The sequence below is a fragment of the Symphodus melops genome (genome assembly GCF_947650265.1).
Source record: "Symphodus melops genome assembly, chromosome: 10".
NCBI classification, from domain to species: domain Eukaryota; kingdom Metazoa; phylum Chordata; class Actinopteri; order Labriformes; family Labridae; genus Symphodus; species Symphodus melops.
Window position 1 is genome coordinate 13,283,117 of NC_136700.1, and position 25,416 is coordinate 13,308,532.

At 41.5% G+C, this 25,416-nt stretch overlaps 1 protein-coding gene across 1 annotated transcript in view; it reads left to right on the forward strand.

The window, feature by feature from the left end:
• gucy1a2 (guanylate cyclase 1, soluble, alpha 2) overlaps positions 1 to 22,381 on the forward strand; it is a 31,994-nt gene extending 9,613 nt beyond the window's left edge. The window contains exons 4-9 of the mRNA XM_079354445.1: positions 902 to 1,812; positions 10,965 to 11,177; positions 11,670 to 11,942; positions 13,626 to 13,769; positions 20,159 to 20,313; positions 20,705 to 22,381. Coding sequence (XP_079210571.1) covers positions 902 to 1,812; positions 10,965 to 11,177; positions 11,670 to 11,942; positions 13,626 to 13,769; positions 20,159 to 20,313; positions 20,705 to 20,924 — 1,916 coding nt within the window. The 3' untranslated portion in view covers positions 20,925 to 22,381. The remainder of the gene's footprint in view (positions 1 to 901; positions 1,813 to 10,964; positions 11,178 to 11,669; positions 11,943 to 13,625; positions 13,770 to 20,158; positions 20,314 to 20,704) is intronic.
• Positions 22,382 to 25,416: the final 3,035 nt, after the last annotated feature.

Genomic DNA, 25,416 nt, shown 5'->3' on the forward strand with positions numbered 1-25,416 from the left:
AAAAGGAAACAACTTTTGGCCATTTTCGCATTTGCATTCTATCAGTCTTCATTTAAAACTGATTATTTCAGTGTAAAAATAGAACATGAATCAACGGAACAATTGAAAGTTTCAGCTAAAGGAATTGAACCCTCTTCACCCCTGATGCGTAAATGGCAGACGTCACTGCTGACGCCACGCCAATCTTGCTGTCAACATGTATCTATCTTTCACATGGCCTCTCTCACCTGTGTGTGATCTCGCTCTAAGTGCTGTGCGTCATGGTCGACTGATCTGACTTCTTGAGTTCACTTTTTCTACAGGCACATTGCACCGCGTGTGTCTCGGAGCTGATATCGAGCTTTAAGCTCTTAGTCAGTGCAGTCACAGCGCACCGCCAAGCATTGAGTCTCTATATACAACCTGTTTCAGTTAATCTAAATCTAAATATGATTCAACATGTGTTTAAACATTTTAGAAGTTTGACCAAAAAAAAGTATAAATCACTAAACCAAACAGTAAACAATCACAGATAAGATGAAATGTGACAATATTTAAAGATAGACATACATATTTAATGAGTTGTTTGTAGTTCACTTTATGCTAAGGCTTAAAAAGCCTGGCATAAGTTTGGATTTAAAATGACAATTAGCTGGTCAAAGCGTGTCATGGCTCAGAGGCAGGTTCAGGGTTCATGCTGTTGCTGTTATAAATGGAAGTTACCATTCCCACTTTAGAGGGCTGAATGATCAAACTCAGATAACTATATTAAATTATATTCAAAGACCTAAACCAGTTACGTCCGGGCAGGTTAGGTGTATTGCTGTATGAAACTGTAATACTGTTAAGTTGTTCACAAAAAAAAAAAAAAAATTACTTAATGTCCCTTACACTGCTGTTTTGTCCCCCCCCCCTCTCTCAGGAGTACCATTCTGTGAGCTGCGAGAGCATTTCGGAGAGGAGTTCTTTGGCCTTTGCTTTGAAGAAAACGAACGAGTGCTTCGGGCTGTCGGTGGCAACCTCCAGGACTTCTTTAATGGCTTCGACGCCATTTTGGAACACATTCGCACCTCTACAGGGCGCCGCGCCTCATCGGAGAGTCCCTCCTTCCAGTGTAAGGATCCCCAAGAGGAGGAGACAGGGAGAAGAAAATTGGACAATGTTGGAGAGCGAGGAGAAGGAGAGGTTAGACGGAAGGTGTTGCTTCTTCATTGTTTCAACCCGGCCCCTGTTGTTGGATTGGTCATGCCCGGGCTAATAAGAGCTGTTGCAAGGCGGATCTTTCATTCAGAAGTTGAGGTGGAAGAAGTGCTGCCTCTTACTCCCTTATTACCGAATGAAAATACAGAAAACGCAGACGGTGACTCGGCAACCCACACCCCGACTGCGTCACCCACTGCCTCGCCCTCCTCATCCCCGTCTCCACCCTCTCCTTTCCCCACGTCGGTTCCCACAGTTTGCTTGTCCTTCCAAATCACGGAGACGTGCCCTCCTACCCTCTCCTCCTTCCCAAATGCTGCCCCTGTGAGCGCTAAACAGCCCCCCCTCTCACTCTCCACCAACCCCAGCGATCTGCGCATTGGCCTGGCTACGTTTTGCCGTGCCTTTCCATTTCACCTGGTCCTTGGTTCTCGCATGGAGCTACTTCAGCTCGGAGAAGGACTGAGGAGACAGGCTCGCATTGAGCCTCACCGAAGCCTCTCGTTCAGGGACTGTTTCGAGATTGTGTCACCCAAGATGGAGCCTTCATTCCGGGGCATTCTACTTAGGCTGGCATCCCCATTTACGATCCGTACAAGGCCTGACACCACACAGACGGGCACCAAGGAGAAGGTAAGGCAACCTACATTACAGACTGTCATTATAGAGATAATGATTGCAGCGAGGGTGACAGCTTGGTTTATTGATCCAGTTATGACATTTAAAGGTTGTTGGCCATAATTATTTATAATCAACAACTTCCCTGAGACACAGCACAAGTCTCTGCATCACATAGTTCATCTCCAACATCTCAGCTTTGACTCCTACATAGTGTGTGTGTGTGTGTGTGTGTGTTTTAGAGCTGCTGTCAATTGAAGCACTGTGAAGTTATAGAAATGGTGTTGAATTAATTTCTTATTTGTCGTGTTTCTAATCTGACATAAAAGCAGAGTGTAATGAATGGAATTTGCACCAAATGACTGAAGTTCTGAGTAGTCTTCTGTGCTGAGCCGTTTGACAGTTCAATCAGGAGAGACGAGTGATCTTAAGAAAATTATTTATCACAATGATAATGTGAAAAATGTGACTTGACAGAAAGTCTTCGGCGCTTGGGCTTTATGGGTTGGAGGGTAAGTTTGGAGAATGAAATTCTCAGCGTTATGAGGATACGATCCCCTCCATGGTGGCCTGACCCTGGTGGTGGTGAAGCTGGGGACTTGATGAGACCGAGTGGGATGAAGAATTGATGGATGATTCTGCTGCTGAAGATGGCGGTGATGGGGAGGTGGAGGGGTGCACGAACACCGGCATGATGGAACGAGGGCAGAGAGAGAATCATATTTAAAAAGGGGAGCAGAACGCTGATTGGCTGAAAATGAGGGAGGAACGCCATGCAATTGGTTAGATGAGGTCCACTAACAGGACACTAATTAACCCAAAGACAGGCCAGACAGCTCGAGAATGACTGCGGAAATGTGACAACGTGAGATAGGGTGAATGAGAAAGACCTGAATCGTGGATCACTTATAGTATACTGAACTTACGCTAACGCTTCATTAAACAAAAATCTGATGGCAATGTTGTCATCAATGACAACATTGATGACAACATTATGAAACTAAGTTCAAAATCACTCATTCAATAAGTACAATAAGTACATCCAAACATCGCGGAGCGGCATTAGACATAATGAGAAACTTAAAAAAAGCTCAACTCTGCTGCATCGGGCAGAGTCGTGTTCATTATTTATTCCAATAATGACCAGTTTGAACTAAAATGGCTAATACTTCAACCAGTGCAGAAGGAAGGCAGATGTGTTCTCTATGTATATCCTCTCAAACCCAACCTTGCACCATGAGCGCAGGTACCGATGCAAAGCCTCTCTGGTTGATGCTTGTGTTTCCACCGCACGGGCCACCACTCTGTTTCACCTGAAATATGCACCCAGTCCATTTCCAAAGGAGGCACATCAACTTCAACAAAGCAGACTGAACCGAGCACGGACCGCTCAGACGGACTCCTGATCGTTATTCCATCACTGCATCAACGTTATGCTTAATTTGGACTAAGTGAAGAACGCATTTTCTGTGATCTTGTGAACTGGAGAATTGAGCTACTCTTGGCTGCACTCTGCTTCAGAAAAGGTTACAAAAAGGTCGGCTGTGGGCTGCTGGACAGATCAAAACCACGAGACGGAACGTGCCACACACACAGATCCTACAGGATCTCGATGTACCATGTTAATGTTTGTGAACAGACGCCTTTGATCTGCTCAACTTGTTTCCCTTCGCTTCTTTTTTCTACACACACACACATACACACACACACACACACACACACACACACACGCGCACACACTCAGCTCTCTCCTCCTCCACAACGGCTTTTCTTCCTTTTCTTTTTGCCTGTACACTGCTCTGTTTGCTAAACGTATCAGTAGTTCGGTTTAATAAACTTATCCAAATAGCTTTACACAACTCACTCTTTTAAAAAGTTTCATTTGTGATTCTATTATGACAACAAGTGTGATCTGTGATTTTTGACGAGGCATGCCGTTAATAATGTGGCGTATCTTGACCACCCAAAACGAAGAGCGCAGAGCAACAGTCACAGCAAAGCAGGCTGGGAGCCGGAGCATCTGGTGTGTGTTGGTAAAGCAGAGGGACAGAGAAGAGAGGGAGAGAGGGAGAGAGAGAACGAGAGGGAGGGAGAGAGAGAGAGAGAGAGAGAGAGAGAGAGAGAGGAAATCAAGGCTGCAGCATTCACACAAATGAACAAGCGAAGAATTGCACAGGTCTGTATCAAGATAGAACATAAATACACTATAAGCCCTCCTGTTCTAAAGATCGAAGGCCTACATTACATGTGTTACTGTACTGTGATAACATAAAGTTAATATCATTATCTTCTTACTACATATAGAAAGATAAATAGATAGCAACCTTAATTTTACAAGAGAGTCAGCCAGCAAGCTGCTGTTTCATGTTTGGACAATTAATAGGGGCCGGTTATGGCAGGGCAGATCCTCTGTCCCAATCCAGTCCTGGCAACAAATGAGTTGCAGAATATAATGTACATGTCATACACGATAAGCAATAGAATAATGAATGAATAATCGTGATCACAGAATCGATCAAAGTAATCGTAATCATCTTTTTGGCCCTCGTCATGTAGCTCTGGTTTGAGGTTTGAATTAGGTCCAATTCCCCTGAAACAATCATTCAGTCTGAGTTGTGTGTGTCTATATCTAGTTCTTTATTGATCAGATGGTCTCCGCAGGCTGTCACTGTCACTACCAAACACCCTGATGCTAAACAGAACTGACAGAGAGGAGATTGATCAGTCCACAGTGATCAGTGTGTGGATGTATGGTATAGAGAGGCGGGTCTTAAATTGCACCTACCAACATATTTAATGTCATTTTTCACATAAAACTAAATGGAATCTGGAAAAAAATTCAAATAAAGTAAACAGGGCTCTAAGACAGGAAATGTTGGGAGGAGAGAGTTGGGGATGACATGCAGCTAAAGGTCAAGGTAGAACCCACAACCACTGCAGTGAGGACCGCTAGGCCAACCTGCGTCCCACTTTAGGCTAATTCTGAGAGTAAAGATTAGATAAGGTTTGAATCTGAACACAGAATCACTATAGGCAAAAAGGTGTGTGGATGATTTTTTTTTTTTTTATAGAAGCAAAGTCCTATTGCTCTATTCTTTGCTCTGTTATTACTTCCCAAACATCTCCGCGAATCCACAGAAGGGTATGACAAAAAAAGTCAGACATTTCTCAAATAGGAATTAATGAACTCGCTTGTATAAAACAGTCTGTAAAGACTCCTTTTTATGATGCAGTGAGCGCTTGTCTTTGTCCTAACAAAATATACAGGCTTTCCAACGGTATAAGACTTATTGCTAAGAAGCATTGTTACAACAAAGTTAAAATTTGGAATCAACAAATGCTTGAATTTGTGCCTGAAGAACAACAGAAATCAAAAGGCAATTGACAAAAATAGTTGTAAATACATTTTATGTGGTTCAAAAATGCTGATGAACTTACGAGTAGCAGAGTTATTGTATTGATTTCGAGCCCACTGGTGGAAGAATCTACATACTGTGCCTTTAAATAACATCATTAGATATAACATTGTCCACAACATAAAATGTCTTGTACTCATATTTTGTTGATGTGGTTTCAAATTTCAGCAGAGTATGGGTGTGGTGAGGAAAACCTGACAGGAAGGGTGGTGTTTAGATTAAGTGCAGTGATCCTGTTATCATCACTTTTATACGTAACAAGCTCTGTCTGCACGTTGAAGCCGGTGACACCGAGTCAGTGTAACCTGTTCCCTCTCACTATGTCAACAATAATCGGAGCAGCAGATACTTGACAGATGTGTGTTGCACAGTGTGTTTTGTGCGGCCTAATCTTTTCCATATGAATCTTCTGTCACCTGGTCAGAGGCCCAGAACGAGAGGAGAGTGAAAGAGAAGGGACACACTGACATTTTCACTAGAAAGGGCAGAAAAGGAAGGCGACAGGCCAAGGCAAAGAGGCCACAGAAGAGCTCTCCCCTGTGCTGCAAAGTGTGTGTGTGTGTGTGTGTGTGTCTGTGTGTGTGTGTGTGTGTGTGTGTTTGACTGGCCTGTGGTGGATTTGCAGTTTGACTTCTTCCCTTTCTTTGCTCAGAGACTGTGGCTGTGCAAGAGACAGTGAAGGACCTATTGAAAAGGTCAAATTGCATCTCTGTGTGTCTTTTTTAGTGTGAGCACACAGGGGAGAGCACACACTGTCACAGCTCTTCTATTACCAGCACATAGTCTTGCTCATTATTTTTCCCCTCATAGAACAGTATTATATCAATGAAAAAAAAAAAAGACGCAAAATACAATAAATACAAGTAAAAGCAGGTTCATCGTGTTATTTGTCGTCTTGAACAATCCCACACTCGCTGATTTAACCTCTTCAGCTCTTCTGATCTGGCGGAGGTTGCTTATTTGTAGGTCAGGTTTGTTGGCAGTCGTTTACGGAAGCTGTGAGCAGAGCTGACCTGAGCTCTGAAATCAGCAGACACTCAGCTTTGTGCGTTGTTTTTTTGTTTTTTTTTGTTCCCCTCTGTTGCCAGACATAGACACACAAAGTTACAACCTCACTTTGTGAGTTACGTTGAACTGGATGCTGACGTTTTCTTTTCTTTTCAAAATAGCTCACTGAGACATAAAAGAGAGGATCTATGAATCACAACACCTACCTCCACTGTTGTGATGCCAGGGTTTGTAAACATCAAAACGCTCCTAAACTCTTTGGGCCACTGAGTCAACATTTAGTTTGGGATTAGTCAGTGTTTTTTTTTTAATTATTAGTTAAGTACTTCTGGATTGAGGAACCAGGATGTTGAATTTAACAACATTGTACTTGATGAGTAACAACTACTGAATTATATTTTTGAGGAGCTGCTGAATCGGGATTGTTCGTGGGTGCATGTGTGCACCTGCATGTCTGAGTACAAAGGGAATCTTGACATTAGCACCACCTTTGATCCAGCTGTAGATAAATCACTGCTGTGATGTTTGGTTTGTTAAGGAGAGAAAGCTTTGAAAATCTCTCTCTGATTGTGTCTGTGTTGGTCAATTTACAAAACAGAGTGTATGAACGAACAAGGGAGAAGGAAAAAAGACACTAACAGTAACTCTGCTTAGCATAAGTTAAGTCCAAGCAAAGCCAGATCTACCGCTAATGATTTAATATCAAATCAATATCACATTTTGTTCGCTCATACGCTACTGTTACACAGTTGGTTGCATACTGTGTCGTAGCTGTTTGTTTGAAATGTAATGAAGGGAGGAATTACAAACCAGATTACAAGTGTTTGACTTGAAACTGTCCAAGAAATGTTTGGCATTTGAGTAAACATTGTTAACATTGTTTCAGGTGTGTGTTTCTTGAATCGGACTTCTCAAGGTGCTTTGTTCATTATCAGCAACCGATTACCTGCAGACATTGTTTTCTATTACTTGTTCATATCTTATATGGCATTCACTTATCTAAAAAAAACAAAACAAAGATTGATATAAACCTCTGATTCAAGTCAAGTTAAATGAATCCCAACATGTTTCATTGCTGCCTCTTGTCTGAAACTGTAACTGAAAGTGCTGCAGTGTTTATCAAACACTCCGTGTAGGAGAGGGTGTGTCTGGAGTTGGGCACATGAGATGTGAGAGTACTGAAGAATACAGCAAGGGTCTAACACGATATGAACATGGCACCACTGTGTAAGTGTGTGTTAGTGAGAGAGAGAAGGACGAGCGAGGCTGACTCATTGACTCTTCGCTGCTCAGTGCTCGTTCATGTAAGTGAGCGTCTGTTGACATCCCAGAGTCTGCTTACAAAAGACAATCCATTAGTCTCTCTCCCTACCATTCTTCATGTCCAACAGTCCAATTCTACTTACTCCGATGGCAAGCTTATAAGTTGTATCAGCTACATGAAGTTGATGTGTACAATTCAAACCTCAGCCATGCACACAAAACAAAGACAGACTTGTGTGCACAGACTGACCACGATAGGAGTCAGATGGGAGAAACACAATCCTCTCTGCCAAGTCACAAAAAACTTGACTGTAGAGAGATCAAATTAGATAACTTCTTTAAACCATTTGATTTGGATACACAGTATTTCTCAAGCATGATTTGTGAGAAAACATTTAAATCTGAATCCACATTTCCCCAATTATTTTTTATTTTTTTCACTAGGCGACCAAAGACATCATCATAGTCTGTGTAACCAGTGCAGAACTGCCTTGATACAATGTTACTTTCTTGTGGTGGCCTTGAACAAGTGCTCGGTGTAAACGTGTCAACTTGGTAGAAAGAAGAATCACTACTACACACGCCACACCTCCTCTCTCAGCTTCATGTGTTTTTATCAGCTTTTGTAAAAAAAAAAAAAAAAAAAAAAAACATTTCTTTTTTTTGGCCTCCCTCAAGTTCAATCATTATTTTCCTCCTGATTCTTTCTCACTCCGTTTTTTCACCCCATCCATACAGCTCTCTTGGTTTGATGAATCCCCTCTACCATTTTCTCTTTTTTTTTTTATTTGGCCTCAGCAACACACTTCTTGAGTCTTTCCTTCTGTTCCCCCCCTTTTTTTTCTGTTGCTTTCTCTCCTAAGCCCCCTCGGTGTTCTACTTTTGCCCTTCATTCCTCCTTCACTTGCCTCCTCTGCCTCTCCTCTGCGCCGGGATGACAGAGATGTAAGCAGCGAGAGAGGAGAGTGCTGAGTTAAACAGAGACGCACAAGTAGGACAACACAACTGCCCCCAGGGTGTGTGTGTGTGTGTGTATCAGTGCTGATGTATGTGTGCATCAGTATGTTTATGTGTGCCTGTGACAGAGTAGGACAATAAATGACAGAGGAACAAAGATAGACTCAAAGGTGGATGGAAACTGTAACTGCCTTGTGTTCATGAATTAGAGCCACTTAAACAGCTGTTTGTCAGACATTCGAATGAGTGAGGTTTTGAAACAGTGGTTACAGATACTCACAAATAAAACACCAAATCAATAAAAATGACCATGAGCAGACAGTGTCAGGATGTCTGAGTGATGCTGTTAATGCAGGGCCATCGATTATTGGACGCCCTGCGATGGAAGTGTGAAGACATTACTCTGAACTTTGTGGACGCTCAGGATGAAACGGACCACGTCGTGTCTCGACTGGTGCTTGTGAAGTGCAAAGTCTACCTTCAAAATGTTCATGGCTGCTGTGCTGGAGGTGCTTGTAGGAAAAAGACTAAACCTCGCATTGTTTTCTCCATCCTTGAATGCTCATAATAAGCAACATCCTCTTGATCCTGACTGGCCACCAGTCTCGTACAAGCCACACGTCAGTCGTCCCAAAATGTTAAACTAGTTTTATTGTCAGTCCTAATAATATTTGTTTAAAGGGTTTAAATGGCTTGGACCTTATCATCTAAACTACAAATATCAGCACCTGCCTATAGTCAAATGTAGTGTTTGAAATGATAAAACAAAGGTTTGATTATTTTTAAGCAACAATTGGCTTTCACTGGAGCAACATTTTCTCCAGGTCTCAGCTCTCCTGACCTTTTGATCCAAAAGGATATTAACACAATTTACGAAAAAAAAAAAAAAAAAAAAAGCTTTTGAGGAGTTTCTCCAGCGTCATTGTCTTTGTCATTGTCAGGTGAAAGCAGATACACACAGATATATTTTGCCATCTGTCTGCTCAGGAGCCTAAAGCAGCACTTTTAGAGCTAGATTTTTAAAAAAAATTGATTTATTTTAAATGCTTTTAAGCATGTTTCACACGTGCTGCTGTACATCTACGAGCGTGTGCATGTTGTACTCACATGGCTGCTCTCTACTCTCATGTGACGCTGGGACCACTCCTGTGTTTTTCAGCGCTCCTAGATGTTGAATGTGCAGTAAGCGACGGCTGAATTAAGACTAATGACAGAATGTGTGTGTGTGTTTGCATCGCACTTCGTGGTGCGTTTCAGAGAATACTCTGACTTGAACTTATACCCTGTGGGTTGTAGACTGCATATGTCCACATGTACAGTATGCATATGTGTGTTTATATGTATGTATGTCAATGTTCCTGAGAAACAGACAGTCAGAGGCTGAACGTGTGTCTCTGTGGATGTGTGTGTGTGCGTGTGTGTAGACTGTATGTATTATGCAGACCTAGGAGAGCCTTGTGCTATAAATAAAACAGGGCTGCAGTGTGCTCACTGGCGGAATAATCTATCTGACACTATGGAGAAAGAAAGAGAGAGAGACATAATGTAAGAGACAGAGCAAAGAGCAGAGAGAGAGAGAAAGAGAGAAAGGCATGAATGAAAGACGGGTGAAGATGGAGAGAGAGAGAGAGAGAGAGAGAGAGAGAGACCCTATAAAGAAGCCAAAGAAATGAAGGGGTAGGAGCAAGGAGCGAATAACAGAGGGTGAAATCATGTAGAGGAAGAAGAAGATGAAGAGTGTTTTTTATCCACAGGGCCTCAAGCAGAAGTAGTTACCCCCGTGAAACAGCTAAGATTCATATTCAGAAGGACAGTAACGCATCTCCTGAGTTAATCAGCAATCCATCCCATTTTTCAATCTCTTTTCAACTGCAAGAGGTTGTCTCTTTTGTTTGTATTCTTCACGCCTGTTTGAAAGAAAATCAGCAGGTAGAAAATGACAAGAAACAAGTGAAACCCATTCTTTATCATACTCTGAAATGACTGCTGGCTTCAGTGTATTCAAAGGTGCCATGAACGCTCCTTTTTACGTCCTGATTGGTTTTGTTGTTCGACTTCTTCATTTGTGTTGTACCCACTGAAGAATTACACTCACACTTCAGTGACATGACCTTTGCATATGAACAGAGCTCTTGCTATGTAGCTTGAGGACATTTGGACTGACTGTATGACTCAAACCAGCGACATTTGCGATGAAGACAGGATTGTGTATTTTACGATCAGGTCACTGGTTTGCCCAGTTTTATGTTGTTACATTAGGTTAGAAGTGTTCAGAAAACCATATCAAACAGTGTTGTTTGGATTATAATCAGGGTTCCACCATAATGTATGTGGACATAAAATCCATCTATAGCCCATCGAACTCTATGTAGACCTCGAAAAAAAAAACGTGACAAGGCAAGACAAGGTATAAGTAAATGTAGTTGGCAAAAAAAACTGATTTTGATGCTCTCTCTCTCTCTCTCTCTCTCTCTCTCTCTCTCTCTCTCTCTCCCTCTCTCTCTCTCTCCCTCTCTCTCCCAGGTCATGGAGTTGAAGGGTCAGATGATCCATGTGCCCGAGTCATGCTCCCTGATGTTTCTGGGCTCCCCTCGTGTTGATAAGCTAGAGGAGCTGATGGGTAGGGGTCTCCACTTGTCAGATATCCCCATCCATGACGCCACACGAGACGTTATCCTGGTGGGGGAGCAGGCCAAGGCCCAGGACGGCCTGAAGAAGAGAATGGACAAACTTAAGGTACATGCGTACAATGTATTGGCTGGAGGAATGTTGCTCCTGGGACATACTTTAAAAATCCCTTTTTAGTAAGTATTAAGTCTTGAGCCAAGCCAATGCATCTGCCTTCACTGAGTAGTTAAACTATAACATTAGGATCATGACAAGCATCAAAATAGAGATGACAATATGCAAAAAATAAGATATCAACATATCCAAAAGAAAGACAGACGTGTATCAAAGTGACCTGCCTGTTTTTAACAGTGTTCAAGCATTGCACCAGACATACTTGATGTTATTAAGAAGCCCACTCACAGACACCAATAAGCATATGCTGATATACACGCCCCAAAATAAATCAAATTAATACGTGAATACATTTACATGCACCAGCAGTTTTAATTTGGCGCAGTACTCCCACATCTCTGCTTCTTTGTCATCAGTGCATTCATCGGAGGAAAGCACGCTGAGGAGAACACTGTTAATCTTCTCCTCCTCTCTCCTCCCCTACAGGCCACTTTAGAGAAGACTCACCAGGCCCTGGAGGAGGAAAAGAGGAGAACCGTGGACCTCCTTTATTCCATATTTCCTGGTGATGTGGCACAGAAACTGTGGCAGGGTCAGCCAGTGCCGGCTCGCAAATTCGATGATGTCACAATGTTGTTCTCGGACATTGTGGGCTTCACCGCAGTGTGTGCCCAGTGCACACCCATGCAGGTCATCTCCATGCTGAACGAGCTTTACACACGCTTTGACTACCAATGTGGCATCCTGGATGTTTATAAGGTCGGTGGATGAGGGGCGCTCACGTCTTCTTTGTGCGATTTAACGTTCAGACAAGATGCATAAACCACTGTGTGGGAGTCTGATGTGTTAGGATTATAAAATGTTACAGCCTTATTCGGTTTGTGTATAAAATGAGGTCATCATTACAGAGAAATTGATTTCCAGGAAGATGCAGACCCACTCTCATGAGGTTTTCAAGTGTTAACTGTTGTGTGAGATCAGTTCGATCTTTAGGGGGTTTTTTTCCTGCGCTGTCATTTGGGGCTGTTCTTGCGCTGTGGAAAAAGTCACTGATCAATGTGGGAGCTTAACAGAGACGTGTCGATATTGTCCATGTGACTGTGGTGCTGTGGGCTTATAGTTACTCACTTCACTGTCACCCGCAGTCCTTTCCTCATCCTTCTTCTCCATCATCAGTTATTCTCTCTCAATCATCCCCCAACTCATCTCCAATGTAATGACATCAGTCTCTGTGATGGCAACATACACCTGCCACTTTGTTTTAACAACATGCCATTCCTCTGTGTTATCAGAAATGCCGTCTGTCCAAAGACAAGAAGTGCCACATAGAGAAAGCGAAAGGGATTGAGAGAGTACAAAAGAGGGTTTATGTGTGAAGTCGTCAGTGTGTGCGTAAAACAGAAAACAGGAACAGGAGGAACATGGCGAGGAGATTGAGGCACCCATATGTTCCCATTGTCATGGTTACTGTGGAAATCATTTAGCCCATGGCAGGCCTAAATGAGGCCAGTTTGTCTCCTGTTTTTTTTTTTGCTTTTCTTCCTTTTTCTTGCACTTATTTTTCTCTTCACAAGGACAGCTTTTTTTTCTTGTTTGTTCTTTTTGCACTCATAAAGAAAGCTCCACACCTTCACAGTGGCACTGCTTGTTTGCTTTCTTCACATGGGCTCAGTTTGCAGTATCTCAGTTTTGCGATGAGCCAATGAATCAATGGGTACGCCAAACAAAAATGTGCGTGTGGGAAACAATACTCAATTGCTAAAAGCATAAAGAGAGAGAGGTGATTTCTTGCCTGTATTAAAATCCACTGATAATTTGCATGATTTTAGCTGATCAAGATTACACCTGACTGAAGCTGATCCTTGGCTTATCAAAGGCCTGTTGTTAGAATTCATCCTCATCATATCTCATCTAAATCAAAAGGTGTGCATGAGTTTTCCTGCTTTTGTCTCTAATGTACAAACAGGTGTAGGTTGGAAACAACATGAAAGGATTCATGTTTAATGTTGCTCAAGTTGTCGACTTGGCATACCGTAGCTGAAACACTGTCGTTTTTATCTCTGAAGAAACAGTCACTCAAAGATTCAAAGGACTGCACTAAGGGATTAATTATGTGTAAGCAAATGTTTGTCTTTATCAAGGTTGTTTTTTTTTTTTCTTGGTTTGTCAGACTGGGTCAGAGGTAGAGCAAGCCGCCATAAGCAGATTTATCCAGATCCCTTCAACTGATCACCAACTGTCGTTGTAAAGGATGTAGGCTGAGACAAAGAGATTCACTTGTTCTTACTTACACAACAAGAGGAATGAAAGACTGTTTTTTTTTTCATTTCTACTGCTTAGTGAAGCTGGTATGAGTTATTTCACATTGCATCGTTTAATACAAGTGAAAAGTCACACATTCATTCGAGTGTTTCTGCACCTCCTCCTCCATTTCTCAAACAGATCGAGACAATAGGTGATGCCTACTGTGTGGCAGGCGGACTCCACAAGAAGGTCGATAGTCATGCAAAGCCAATCGCACACATGGCCCTGAAGATGATGGAACTTTCTGAAGAAGTGTTGACACCTGATGGGAGACCTATTAAGGTGAGTTTCTTTAGTCACACCTCAAAGTCTTCTTGGTCAAATGTTTTTAAATTTCATTTTTACGTGTTGCCTCCTCATTTGGTTTTCCACCCCTTTCTTCTCCCAGAACCTTTTGGTGAATCTGTATCTCATTTTATGGCTTTAACAATTTTTGACAGATTGATTTAATTTTAATTTTTTAATTTTTTAAATCAATGACTGTGTCTCTATGTCCTTATATATTAAGTCTTAGGGCCTGATTTACTAAAGGTTTGTTTCTTAAAACGTGTGCAAACTTGATACCACCCGCAAAATATGTGCCATCTGATCTAGAAACAGCGTGCAGTGAGGATTGTGTGTTTCATATGAGTCAAACAACTTGTATTGTCCATTTAGTATGTTTGCCTTAATGAATATGCAAAGTTTGTACACTCATTGTTATTTACCAAGCCAGGCAAAAAATGTGGTTATTGTGTCGGTTTTCTGAATTAAACACCTTTGAAAGGAACGTGCTAATCCAGGAGCCCAGTGTTAGGCACAACAGGCTGCAGTCAGGAGGAGACATAGGCTCAATAAAAGAAGGCGTAAAGACACCCCCCCACACACACACCTGTTAACATGTTTCGAATTACAGAAGAATTAATGACATGAATTTATTTTTCTTCAATAATAGTTAACGAAGAGAAACACCATGATTAAATTAATATGTCTGAACATTCACAGCCTCTGCATTCTAAAGATTTTCAACGTTGCCATTCCTGACTTCCTATTCTCCTCTTTTCGACAACATTATATTTTAAACAGGGATTTCCTTTTTCTCAGGTTGCACGTCTCTTCCTACGCTCCTCTTCCTACCGCACTCGTCTTCTTCCCTTAAAGCCCCGGGCTGCTGCGCTGTAGGACGCTTGGATTGGGGGACATCCCCTCTGCTTGGGGCCGCCCGTCTTCCATAACTCTTTGCCAGAGCATTTATGTCCGATCAGACACAGCGCTGACCAGCTTCTAGTGTGCAACAATGGTCCGAGTGGCGTGCCTAAGCACCCGTGCCTCAGAGGAGACAGCGAGTTAGCTCATTTTTGACAATACATTCAAAAACATAGAGGGAAGAAAAGAGGGACCATCTTTAATGTCGATGTTTTCATATAAACCAAATATTCAGATTCATCTGCAAAAAGTTGAAAATACTGTACGTTCATTTGCCTCTCTCATACTCCCATAATAGCTATTTTGCGCTTGCAGTCATCCTGCTTTCTGTCCAAACACTCCGCGACGTAAACCAGAAGAACACACAAACGCCTGACTTGAATACTACCGCCTCCACAGGGTTTGCACCTGTTATCATTCACGCAAATATTTTTAGTAGATCATCCGCAAAACGCCCTCAAACCAAACGTGCAATCTTTTGAAGTGAACACGCTACTAAGTACTCTTTAATTGGGATCTTAGTAAATCAGGCCCTTCTTTAAGTCTTAAAGTAGTTTATCGTTAATTAATATAAAACATGTTCCAGCCTTTTTGGATTGATGCAAATCCAAGAAGACTCATATTGCCTCTGAAAGAAGAAGCTAACGTTCCATCGACTGATTATCAAACAATCCTCGTGGCTAAAATTCCTTTGTGAGTTATTTTTGTCATCTGATTATGGTTTTCCTTAATTGTAAAAACAAACAGTGATTACTTTCTCAACATTATTGTGTCTCTAGGAAGTTATTCTTGGCTTGGAAGGGGGTGTGTGTTCCAACTACGACGTCAGATCAGACGAGACAACCGGCTAAATTTAATCATGTTACATCGCAGTAGCAATCTTTGGAGAAAGACTTTGTGCCACTCTGAAGAACATTACATTTGTCTATCAGCAGCATTTTCAAAAGATTCACTTTGCGTAGTACAATCTTAAAGCATCAGTCAAAGACAGCAGTGTGATCATATGATTACAGTGTTTGACCGTGTAAAATGAGGGACTGGGTGTCTGTTTGGCCTGGATGGATCTTTGTTTTGAAAGGTATTTGCACATCATTTTATTTCAGAAGGCATATCGAAAGCCAAGGTTACAGCACTGGAGACACTATGTGCAGTTGCTATGGTAATACAGAGTGCAAGCTGTGCAGTTTCCATGGTGACAACAAAATGACTTATTTTGTTGTTTAGGTGGGTGGATCGCATGCTAATCTGCAAGATCTGAAATAAGATGCACAGAAGGTTATTTGAAGACTGGATTCACTGAATCTATTTTTAATTTTATGAAGAGCAACAATAAACCGAGCTTCAAGGTTAAATAAAAAGGGATTGATTGTTGTTTTCGTTTGGAAGTCCGTTCCATGTGTCTACAGTATATGAAACGATAAGTGATAGATCTTGGCCCTCGAGCCAGAAGTCACAACACAAAGAAGCAACAATACAGCTGCACCCTGCTGTGAGTGTGTATCATACCTTTGTCCATTAGACATGTGCTAATCATCGCACTGACTGAAGACTGAAGAGGAGCTGCTGCTTACTGAAAGTTTAGCTCACAGCTCTGTGCTTATGAGAGCTGTGAGTTGTGACACCGACTACATTTACATACACACTAAGGTCCATATTCTGATGGGGCAGTAATCAGAAAAAAAGGTGGTTTACATGCTGAGCAGAGTGCCAAGCTATTGGAATATTCCTTCGGCGTTCCGACCGTGGTCGGAGCGCATAGGGGAGACATATTTGTCCGCTCCAGGGCCCAAGTACTTCTCAACCTCGGGGCTAACTCTGGGGTGCAGCAACTTGTAAAACAGACATGGAGAGTCTGGTAGCTTAAGGTCCGTCTTCTATGGTCCATGTACTTTGCACACACCGAACTTGTATATCCATAACAGTACCATTGAGCTTAACGTTTCTCTGCCTAATTCTGCTCCGCACCCCGGCATCAACAACTCACTCGCTCCACCATCCACACACATGCACACTGAGCTTCTTCACAGACAGACATACGTTTCTTGTCTGTCAAAATCCTTGAAGTAGCATATAACGACTAACACGCTTACATGACCCAATAATCGGGTTGATACAGGCATATGCCAGGAGTCTTATTCAGGTTTTTAATAATCGGAAGAAGAGCTTAATGGGGTCATGACCATTGGAATAAGTTGATTGCATGACTCCTTCACAATCAAAATATTGTCATTATTCCGATTCATACAGGAATATGGTGTGCATGTTAACATAGTCACTGTTGATTCTGAAGGGAAATCTGATGAGAATGAGCTTTTCAGTACTGATCAATAAAACGTTGCTGTTGTGTAGATGGCGAAAAACAAAACAAGTATTCCACCTTTACCCCTGTTTAAATGCAACCCTGCAGACTCAGAATAACGCCAATCATGAAATCGATTTGCTCAATGCGTCTTTACAATTAGCACGACCACCGTACAGAATCTGAAACTCGTGATGAGACATGTTTTGATCCATTTCTGCACCACACGCCTCTCACTGTGTTCTGTATGCGACTTTGTTGACTAAGTGCTATTAGTCTTTTATCATTTCTGCTCCTTACCTCAGTCATTTACTTTCCTCTGCTTTACTTTCATTTTCTTTATTAATCATGAGATGGTTCTTGATTATTTTAACCCTTACAAAGTCAATGATAAAATCAATGCATATTGAAAAAACATTTCTGTAAATGGTAAATGTACTTGAGCTTATATAGTGCTTGCCCAAGGACACATCCGAAGCAGAAAAAGCAGCATTTGTTTAATATAAAAAATGTATAAAAAGCAGAACAGACAACAATATTGTTAATCTATTGACCTTAAAGATAAATAAGTAAACATGATGATCATAAGGGACTGCACCAATGAGAACCATAAATAAGAACACCTAGGTCCAGTGGCATTACAGCTCCTCCTGAGATGAATGTAACTGGTTTTACATCTTTTTAGACTTTGCAATATCCTTAGCGCAAAGTGCTGTTGGGGTTGACTCATTTAAAAAAAATACACATAAAGCCAGGAGTGAAGTGTGTTTGTGAGAAAGATAGCTGCTTATTAACAGACAGGACACTGCTTTCAATTCATCTGAGAATAGAAAGGCCTTGCCAAGCATTTTTGGCCTGCTCACTTGCTCTTCCACTTTCTCTCTCTCTCTCTCTCTCTCTCTCGCTCTCTCTCTCTCTCTCTCTCTCTCTCTCTCTCTCACTCTGTCATCCCACTTCCCCTCTTCATGTCTCCCTCCCCCTCTTCTCCTTTCATAACTCTCCCCTCTGCAGCTTCTCATGAACTCTTTCCTATTATTTTCCTCTTCTTGCTTGCTCATCCTCTCGGTTTCTTTTTCTTTTTTTTGATTTACAATTTCTCCCTCTGTTACGCTCTCCTCTTTCTTATTCCTCCTCCCTTCATGTTCATATAGAGGAGAGTTATAGAGGTGCACAACACTTCAGCGTGATAAACGCTGTTCACTGAGTGCACTCCATTCCAGCCAATGTTGCACTGTTATGCAAACTAACACGAGGGCCGCGAGAGAACTGAGAGTAAATGTTCAGCAAGAGCAATAGAGTAATCCGAGGACACAGAGGGAAAGAGACGCGAGAGACGACAACATATAGAAATCAAAATTTCAATATGTTTCCATTTGATTTCAGGCCCGTAGCACGATCTTTGAGCATGTATGCTGGTGTATTTGTGTGGGTGGATGAGTACTTGAGTTGGTCTGGATAACAGGTATAACTGATAACTGAGTTTCCAGTATAATTGGTTAGTGTCACGTAAGCTACTGCAGTGTATTACAGAAGTCCCACTACAAGGTTATAATAGAGATGTGTGGAGTCATCTGTGTGAAGGCAAATGTTTGCTTACATCTAGAATTGTACAAAATGATGCTATTTCTATCAGTCAGGGGAGACCCCAATGTAACGCTCCTGTAACATGTGGCAGGATAACCGTCACTGTGTCGTTTGAGGGAAGGGTTTGTAAACTAGTAACTGAATGTAGATTAAACAACAAAAATCTCCCTCCTCTCTCAGTCTCTCTCCATCTCTGCATCCTTCTGTCAGCTCGGCCAGAGGCAGCAATTTGATTGGCTGTCCATGCTGCTGCGCCATTTGCTCATTGGCTCACTGAGGGGCCATGTGCTGTGAATGCTGACTCACAGCAAAAAAAAAAAAAAGGAGGAGAGAGGAGTGTGAGCATTACTGTGTCTGTGTTTTGAGACGAAGAAATAAAGAGGATAGTGGGCGCTGGATGCAGATTTGTTTGTGCGGTTGTCTGTTGGAGAGACAGACAGAGGAGCGCGTGGCCATCTGTAAGCAGTTTAGCTGAAAAATAGGTCACACAAGTGCACCAACCAGATTTCCTCTCTCGCTCTCTGTCTCTCTGGTTTTCTCTCTCTCTCCTCCTGTACTGTCAAGGTTTCGCCTTCTAAATATAGGTGCATTTTGTCTAGCTCTCGCTCACTTTTTCCTCTTTCTCTCTCTCTCTCTCTCGTCTGTCTTTCTGTCTTACTGTCCATCCATGCTCTTTCTACCTCACTACCCCCATTGCCTGTTGTTGCCATGACTACCTTGCAGTATGCTGGCATGCACACAGTGGCGTTGGATACCTAGGTGATGAGATGCTCAAATAGATCATTACAATTCCACTGACTATTGTGTACGTGTGTCGCCTGTGTGTGTGTACTGTTTTTCATGGTGACTTGATCCCAAGTGGAGGAAATCAATAGTTTGTCGAGTGGCCATGAAGTGGTAAGGTCAAATTGGGAAAATGGCCACATAGCTCCCACTCTGCCATCAGCCATTTAAAGATTCATATCTCAGCCAGATTATTATGCTGCCCACTACCTGTTACCAAGGGGAGATAGAAGCAATTATGTCTCTGCTTTATTTCCCTCGTCGAATCTTTCTATTTTAAGATTTCATCAATGTACTTGAGATCAGATCAGATCAAATCTACACGAGCACAAAAGTATGATTTCCATTCCTTATCTCCATTCAGTGGATTGATGTGCACATCGAAGACCTGTGGCACAAAACCATACAAGATATTCCCAGCCATGTGACCTCTTACATCGCTATGACAAATGAAAGTTAGACAGGAATGTCTTGGTTCCTTTTTTTGTTTGTTGTTCAAACGGGAATTCGTCTTTGTCCTCAGAACAAAATGTCTGCACTGATTTGAAAGGACCTTCAACCATTTAGGGCAACACAACCTGTGATGTAGCATCGGGCTCTGTTCAATCAGTCATCATATTCGGTCTGCCCCTTTTGAAACACAAAGAGGAGTTTTGTCAGACCAGGACATGGCTGGTCTACAACCAAAGCAAATAAAGCCTCAATGGGTTATTTATGCTATTAAACATGATTAAATGTTCACATTAAAAATCTTACTGCTGGTTCTATTGATTTTCTTTTACTTCTTCTTTTTGTTTCTTACCGTTTTCTTCCTCCTCAGCTAAGGATAGGTATCCACACAGGCTCGGTGCTTGCTGGCGTGGTCGGGGTTAAAATGCCTCGGTATTGCCTGTTTGGGAACAATGTGACACTGGCCAGCAAGTTTGAATCAGGGAGCCAGCCAAGGTGTATCAATGTCAGTCCCACAACTTACCAGTAAGTAACAGCTCTTCTCTTACCATGACGAATGGACAGAAAACATAAAACATGATCTCATTTTTAACCTTGTTGCTATAACTACAAATACATGCCTAAGAATGCAATGTGGCTTCTTTTTTCATTCAAACACACACACACACACACACACACACACACACACACACACACACACACACACACACACACACACACACACACACACACACATATTTACAGTATTGTATATAGGAATATATATATATATATAATATATACATATACATACATATATACAGTATTGTATGTGTGTGTATATATATATATATATACACACACACATGATTTTACATGAATTGAATTTTTGTTTTACCTTCATCTTTGAAGAATTGTCCTCTCCTTTTGTCAACAGGTTGCTGAAGGATGACCGTTCTTTTTCATTTGTCCCTCGGTCACAGCTGGAGCTTCCAGATAACTTCCCCAAAGAGATCCCAGGGACATGTTACTTTCTGGAGGCAGGGACTTCTCACAGCCACGCCTCGCTAACCAGCTCTCGCTCGGCTCCCCCGGCCTCTATGAGGAAAGTCTCCTACAGCATCGGGACCATGTTTCTAAGAGAAACAAGTTTGTAGAGTCGGCGCACAGACTTGTTCTAACAGATACTCATTGTGTGAGGAACAACTTTTGAACGTGTTTTAATGTGCAGGAAATTGATTACACAGATCTATGGATATGCAAATGCAATGGATGTACACTTGGATTCAGACCTGGGGATGACCTATACGAATGAAACTTTAAAAGATTCTCTCAAAGGAACAAAAGGCCCTCATCTTTCTCAAGAAAGGGGGACATGCTCCAATCGACTCGAGAAACAGCAGCTATGCTCGTTTCACATAAGACCCTAAAACAAGGACTGACTTGGTCAATTAGCAGAGAAACCTAAATATAAAACTTCACGTTCTTGCTGGTTTCATGAGCTTCATACCTGGTATCTAGCTTTCTCCATTGGCCCTTTGTCCCCGGTGGCTCAAAGGAGAAAACCTGGACACAGACCGCTGTTGCACTCATTAGAGATCAACAGAATTGCGTAGAGAGAACAAATCTGCTTTCAATTCAAAAGTGGATGCTGACGAACGACGATGTATGAACTTTCAAAAGATGGCAACATCCCACAAATGTTTGCTGTGCATCAAGGCCTCTTGTACAGGGAAGTCAACTGCTAAAGAACAATATAACTCCCCCTCATCCCTTCTAGCTGTTACTAAATCTTGTCATGCTCTACCAAACTCAAACTCATCTGCTGCTCGTTACATCAACACACAGTAGGACCAGATTGTGGGGTCGGGGGGACACACTGAAAGGCACGTACAAGTAGATGTTGTTAAAAGGGTTCAGGACATGAGATGCCGAAAAGGCTTGGACTAAGCCAACCTCAGAGCCTTTTCTGCTTCTAACCCATTGCAAACTATAGCCGACAACAGTCCAGCCAATTCATAGCAAGTAATATGTGAGGACTGAAAATTAAACCCAGCTCTGTGCCTTTTTTACCGCTTAAATCAGGACAAGTAGAGGATGAATACATTTGTAATATTTGAACCAAATAAAAAACAGGGAGAGCTTCATTTATCAACTTTCAATTTGTTGAATATTTTTTACATTTCTGTTCAGCTACAACAGAGAGTGAACCTTTTTCATGACAGTATGGTGCCAAAGGTTAAGAGTCACAGGAGTGAACTTGCAAAGTCAACTTATGGCCCATCCCATCGAGCTACCAGGACACCAGCTGTGTCTGACTTTGAGATATAGTAAGATATAATCAGCTCTCCTTAAATAGTTCAGATATTAGAAATTCTGTTTTGTTGTCCAGATCAACCAATACCAATAACACCAAGAAATAATATGCATAGTCAGAGGAAGCATGCTCGACATGGTTCCCTATTCTCTTTTTTGTTTTCAGCTAGGTGGATAAAAAAGCTTTCACTGGTCCCCTGCCAACAACATTCACTAAGGAGGAACATCATGCCTCAAGATATGTCAACATCGCTCAGTTACCTACAAAAAAACGGTCACACTCTTTCTGTCTAAGGGATTCATAAAAAAACAAACAAAAAAAAACAAAACCTGAAAGTATTTCACAGACTGGGCATGATTGGATGATTTACACAACACACATACATGGCTGCCATTCACTCTTTGACATACATGGATGTGACGTCTACAAGCATTCGTAAAATGTCAACAGAAATGTTCTCTATCTCATTTGTATGCAAACCTTAATCAAAATCACGTTCTAGTTGCAGCGTATTATCGTTGAGCTTGGATAAAATCCTCTAACAATTTAGTTAGTTTAAATTAAGACAAGTGGTATGAAGTGTGTGATTACCCCCTTAGGGAAAATGTTTTTAACGTGATCGTACAGTGACAACGTCATACGGTTTAACTGACGAATAACCTCAAATGATAAGAGCTTCTCTTTAAAATTGCAATACATATTAGTGACATTAGCAAACTGTGGAACTGGTTTAAATGAACGGAACTAAACTTCCTGACAGAATTCCTGCTGAATGGGAAAAGTGTGAGTTGCGACAGTATGTCACTACATTTGCCAAATGACCGACGGGTTGCTGAACCTCTAAATGAAGACATGAAAATGTGCCAATTGATTTCTCCAGCACAGGGTAATGTTGCTGCTAATGTGTGCTACCTGCTGTCATTAGTGTACTTTGAGGACCAGGACATGTTGACACTATTTCAGCTCTGCGACGTTTAAAGGGGATTCATTAGGAACATGTGCTGGCTATGCTAAAACACAGCCAGAAGGAAAAAAAACATCAGAAAGATAATTTACCTCTGACACAAAGACTAATGACCATCTGGCTCAGTTTTACTGTCTAAGAGACAATGTGTCCTCTAACTGAGATCAACACCAGCATAATTCATAAGTGTGGCATGTTCAAGCAAGGATAGGAGGAAGAAAAGCAGTGAAGGTGAGAAGGTTTCTGTGTGACCTTCTGACTGTTAGTGCCATACATTTGCAACAAGTGCCACAAAACTTCAGTCAAGGGTCATTTTATATATATATATATATAAAACCAATGACTAGGTGTAATGGTCACCATTGAAGTTTTAAGATTAGAAAATATTTACAGTATATAAATGTAATTAAGACAAGTTGAAACTCAAACTCTAAATAGGCAGCTTAATTTCATTTTGGAGTTTGCTAACCCTGTTGGAAAGCAGTGAGATAACTTGCTCTGTTGTAGCAAAGCCAACATTTTTCACGAGACAAAGGAGGTCATAATCGTTGTGTTTTTTGTGATATAATAGAAAATCTGATCTAGCAACATCCACCTGGGACATCTAAGACATTGGTTTATGTCCACTGTAAGTGATTCAGAAGTAAGGCACTGATTCAGTATAAATGGTCATACACACTAGAGAGCTATTCTTCAGGTTTACCCAGAACTCAGGGGAGGTTTCCCATGTCTGTACAGCTTGAGAAAGTGGATATCAGTGAGCCTTAATTTAACCTAAAACCAAGTAGAACTTCACATCTGTTTAGCGACCACACAGACTGTTAGGCTATATAGAAAACAAGAGGTTTCAGAGAGGTTCCTAAAGTCTTAAGAGGTCTATTTTAGTTTGATCAAAAATTCCACATTGACCAGTTGGCGGTCCCTCGAGCATTAGCTCACCACAGTGGAGGGTTCAACATTAATCACTCGATAAGAAACAATGACATGTAACTATGTGGAGATAGCAACACAGCTGCGTTGTGACATGTCGACAAGATGAGATAATAATTGAAGAACAGCAAAGATGTTCTGATGATTAGTCATATATGTCATGAGGGATGGCAATTGTTTGCTAGCTTAGCTGATGAACTGCCTTCTCGAACCTTTTCTACATTGTGTCTGTTTGTTTGAGAGGTTCTTCACATATTAAAAATGATTGTCTCTGGTTTTGAGTTGCCACTGACCCCAAAGTATGTGTGACTGTTGGTTGAAAAATGAAGCCAGTGTAAACACTTTGAAATCTGCCGCGAGGGACTGATTCTCCTCAGTGTCCTTGTAAGGTATGTTAACTGATTTTAAGTGTAATTGACAGTGATGTTATTGAGCTCAGGGTAACGTCTTCCTGAGGCAGTCTCTGACACATATTGACACACAAGAGTTCCCTGCCTGCAACCCTGCTGCAATTTCTACCATACATACATTCATTATTAGGTACAGTGCCCGAACACTGTTGGAGCTTAAATGTAATGCAGGTGTCATTTACATTCAGCTGCACCAATGCCTGAATTCTGTGTCTAGGCTAAATTAAGTATTTATTTATTAAAGGACAGCGTTACACCCACACAACTTGTGTGCACTGCTCACATCTCCAAGACAGTCAGTTCTTGGCATTATATTGGACGTTTGTTCCCACATTTCAAGTTTTGCTGATATAGTGCGGGAGAGTTGCAGGTGCTGGTTCTCTCGTGTTGTGTCAGTCAGTGCAGTTCATTTTGTTAGTCTCTCACACAGGCCTAAATCATAACCACAGTAAGTACAACTTAAATGTGCTGTACAAGCTGTGTCAAGTCATGGACATGGACATGAGCGTGAGGGTTCAATAATTAAACTGCCAACACAAGCAAAATCATTGAGTAATAAAGGCCTATGGCACCCTAAAGAAATCAGTACCCTTTAGATCTATTTAATATATTCAATGGAATAAATACTGGTAGATTCACAACATTGTTTAAATTTATCACATTTTCTATCAGCTTTTGTTTGTATTTCAGACACTTACTTCATTTGACTATGTGTCAACAAACCAGACTAAATATATATAGGTGTACTAAAGTACAGGATCAGAGTAGATTTTTGGCAGGAAACTTCACAGACATGTTTTGGGGGAGACTTGTATAAGGTTAAAAAGGAGAATAATATGTGACCTTTAAGCAATGTTTTTTTGTTTGTTTTCTTTTTTTGCGGGGGGGGGGAATGAAGAATAACTAATGTTTTTTTTTTTTAATGATCTTCCCTAAGTCATGGCTTTATAAAACGTTTTCTCTCCCCCCCTCCGTTCTAACAGCAGAAATCAAACTGGTCAATGCTTGTCATACATACTGTAGACTGG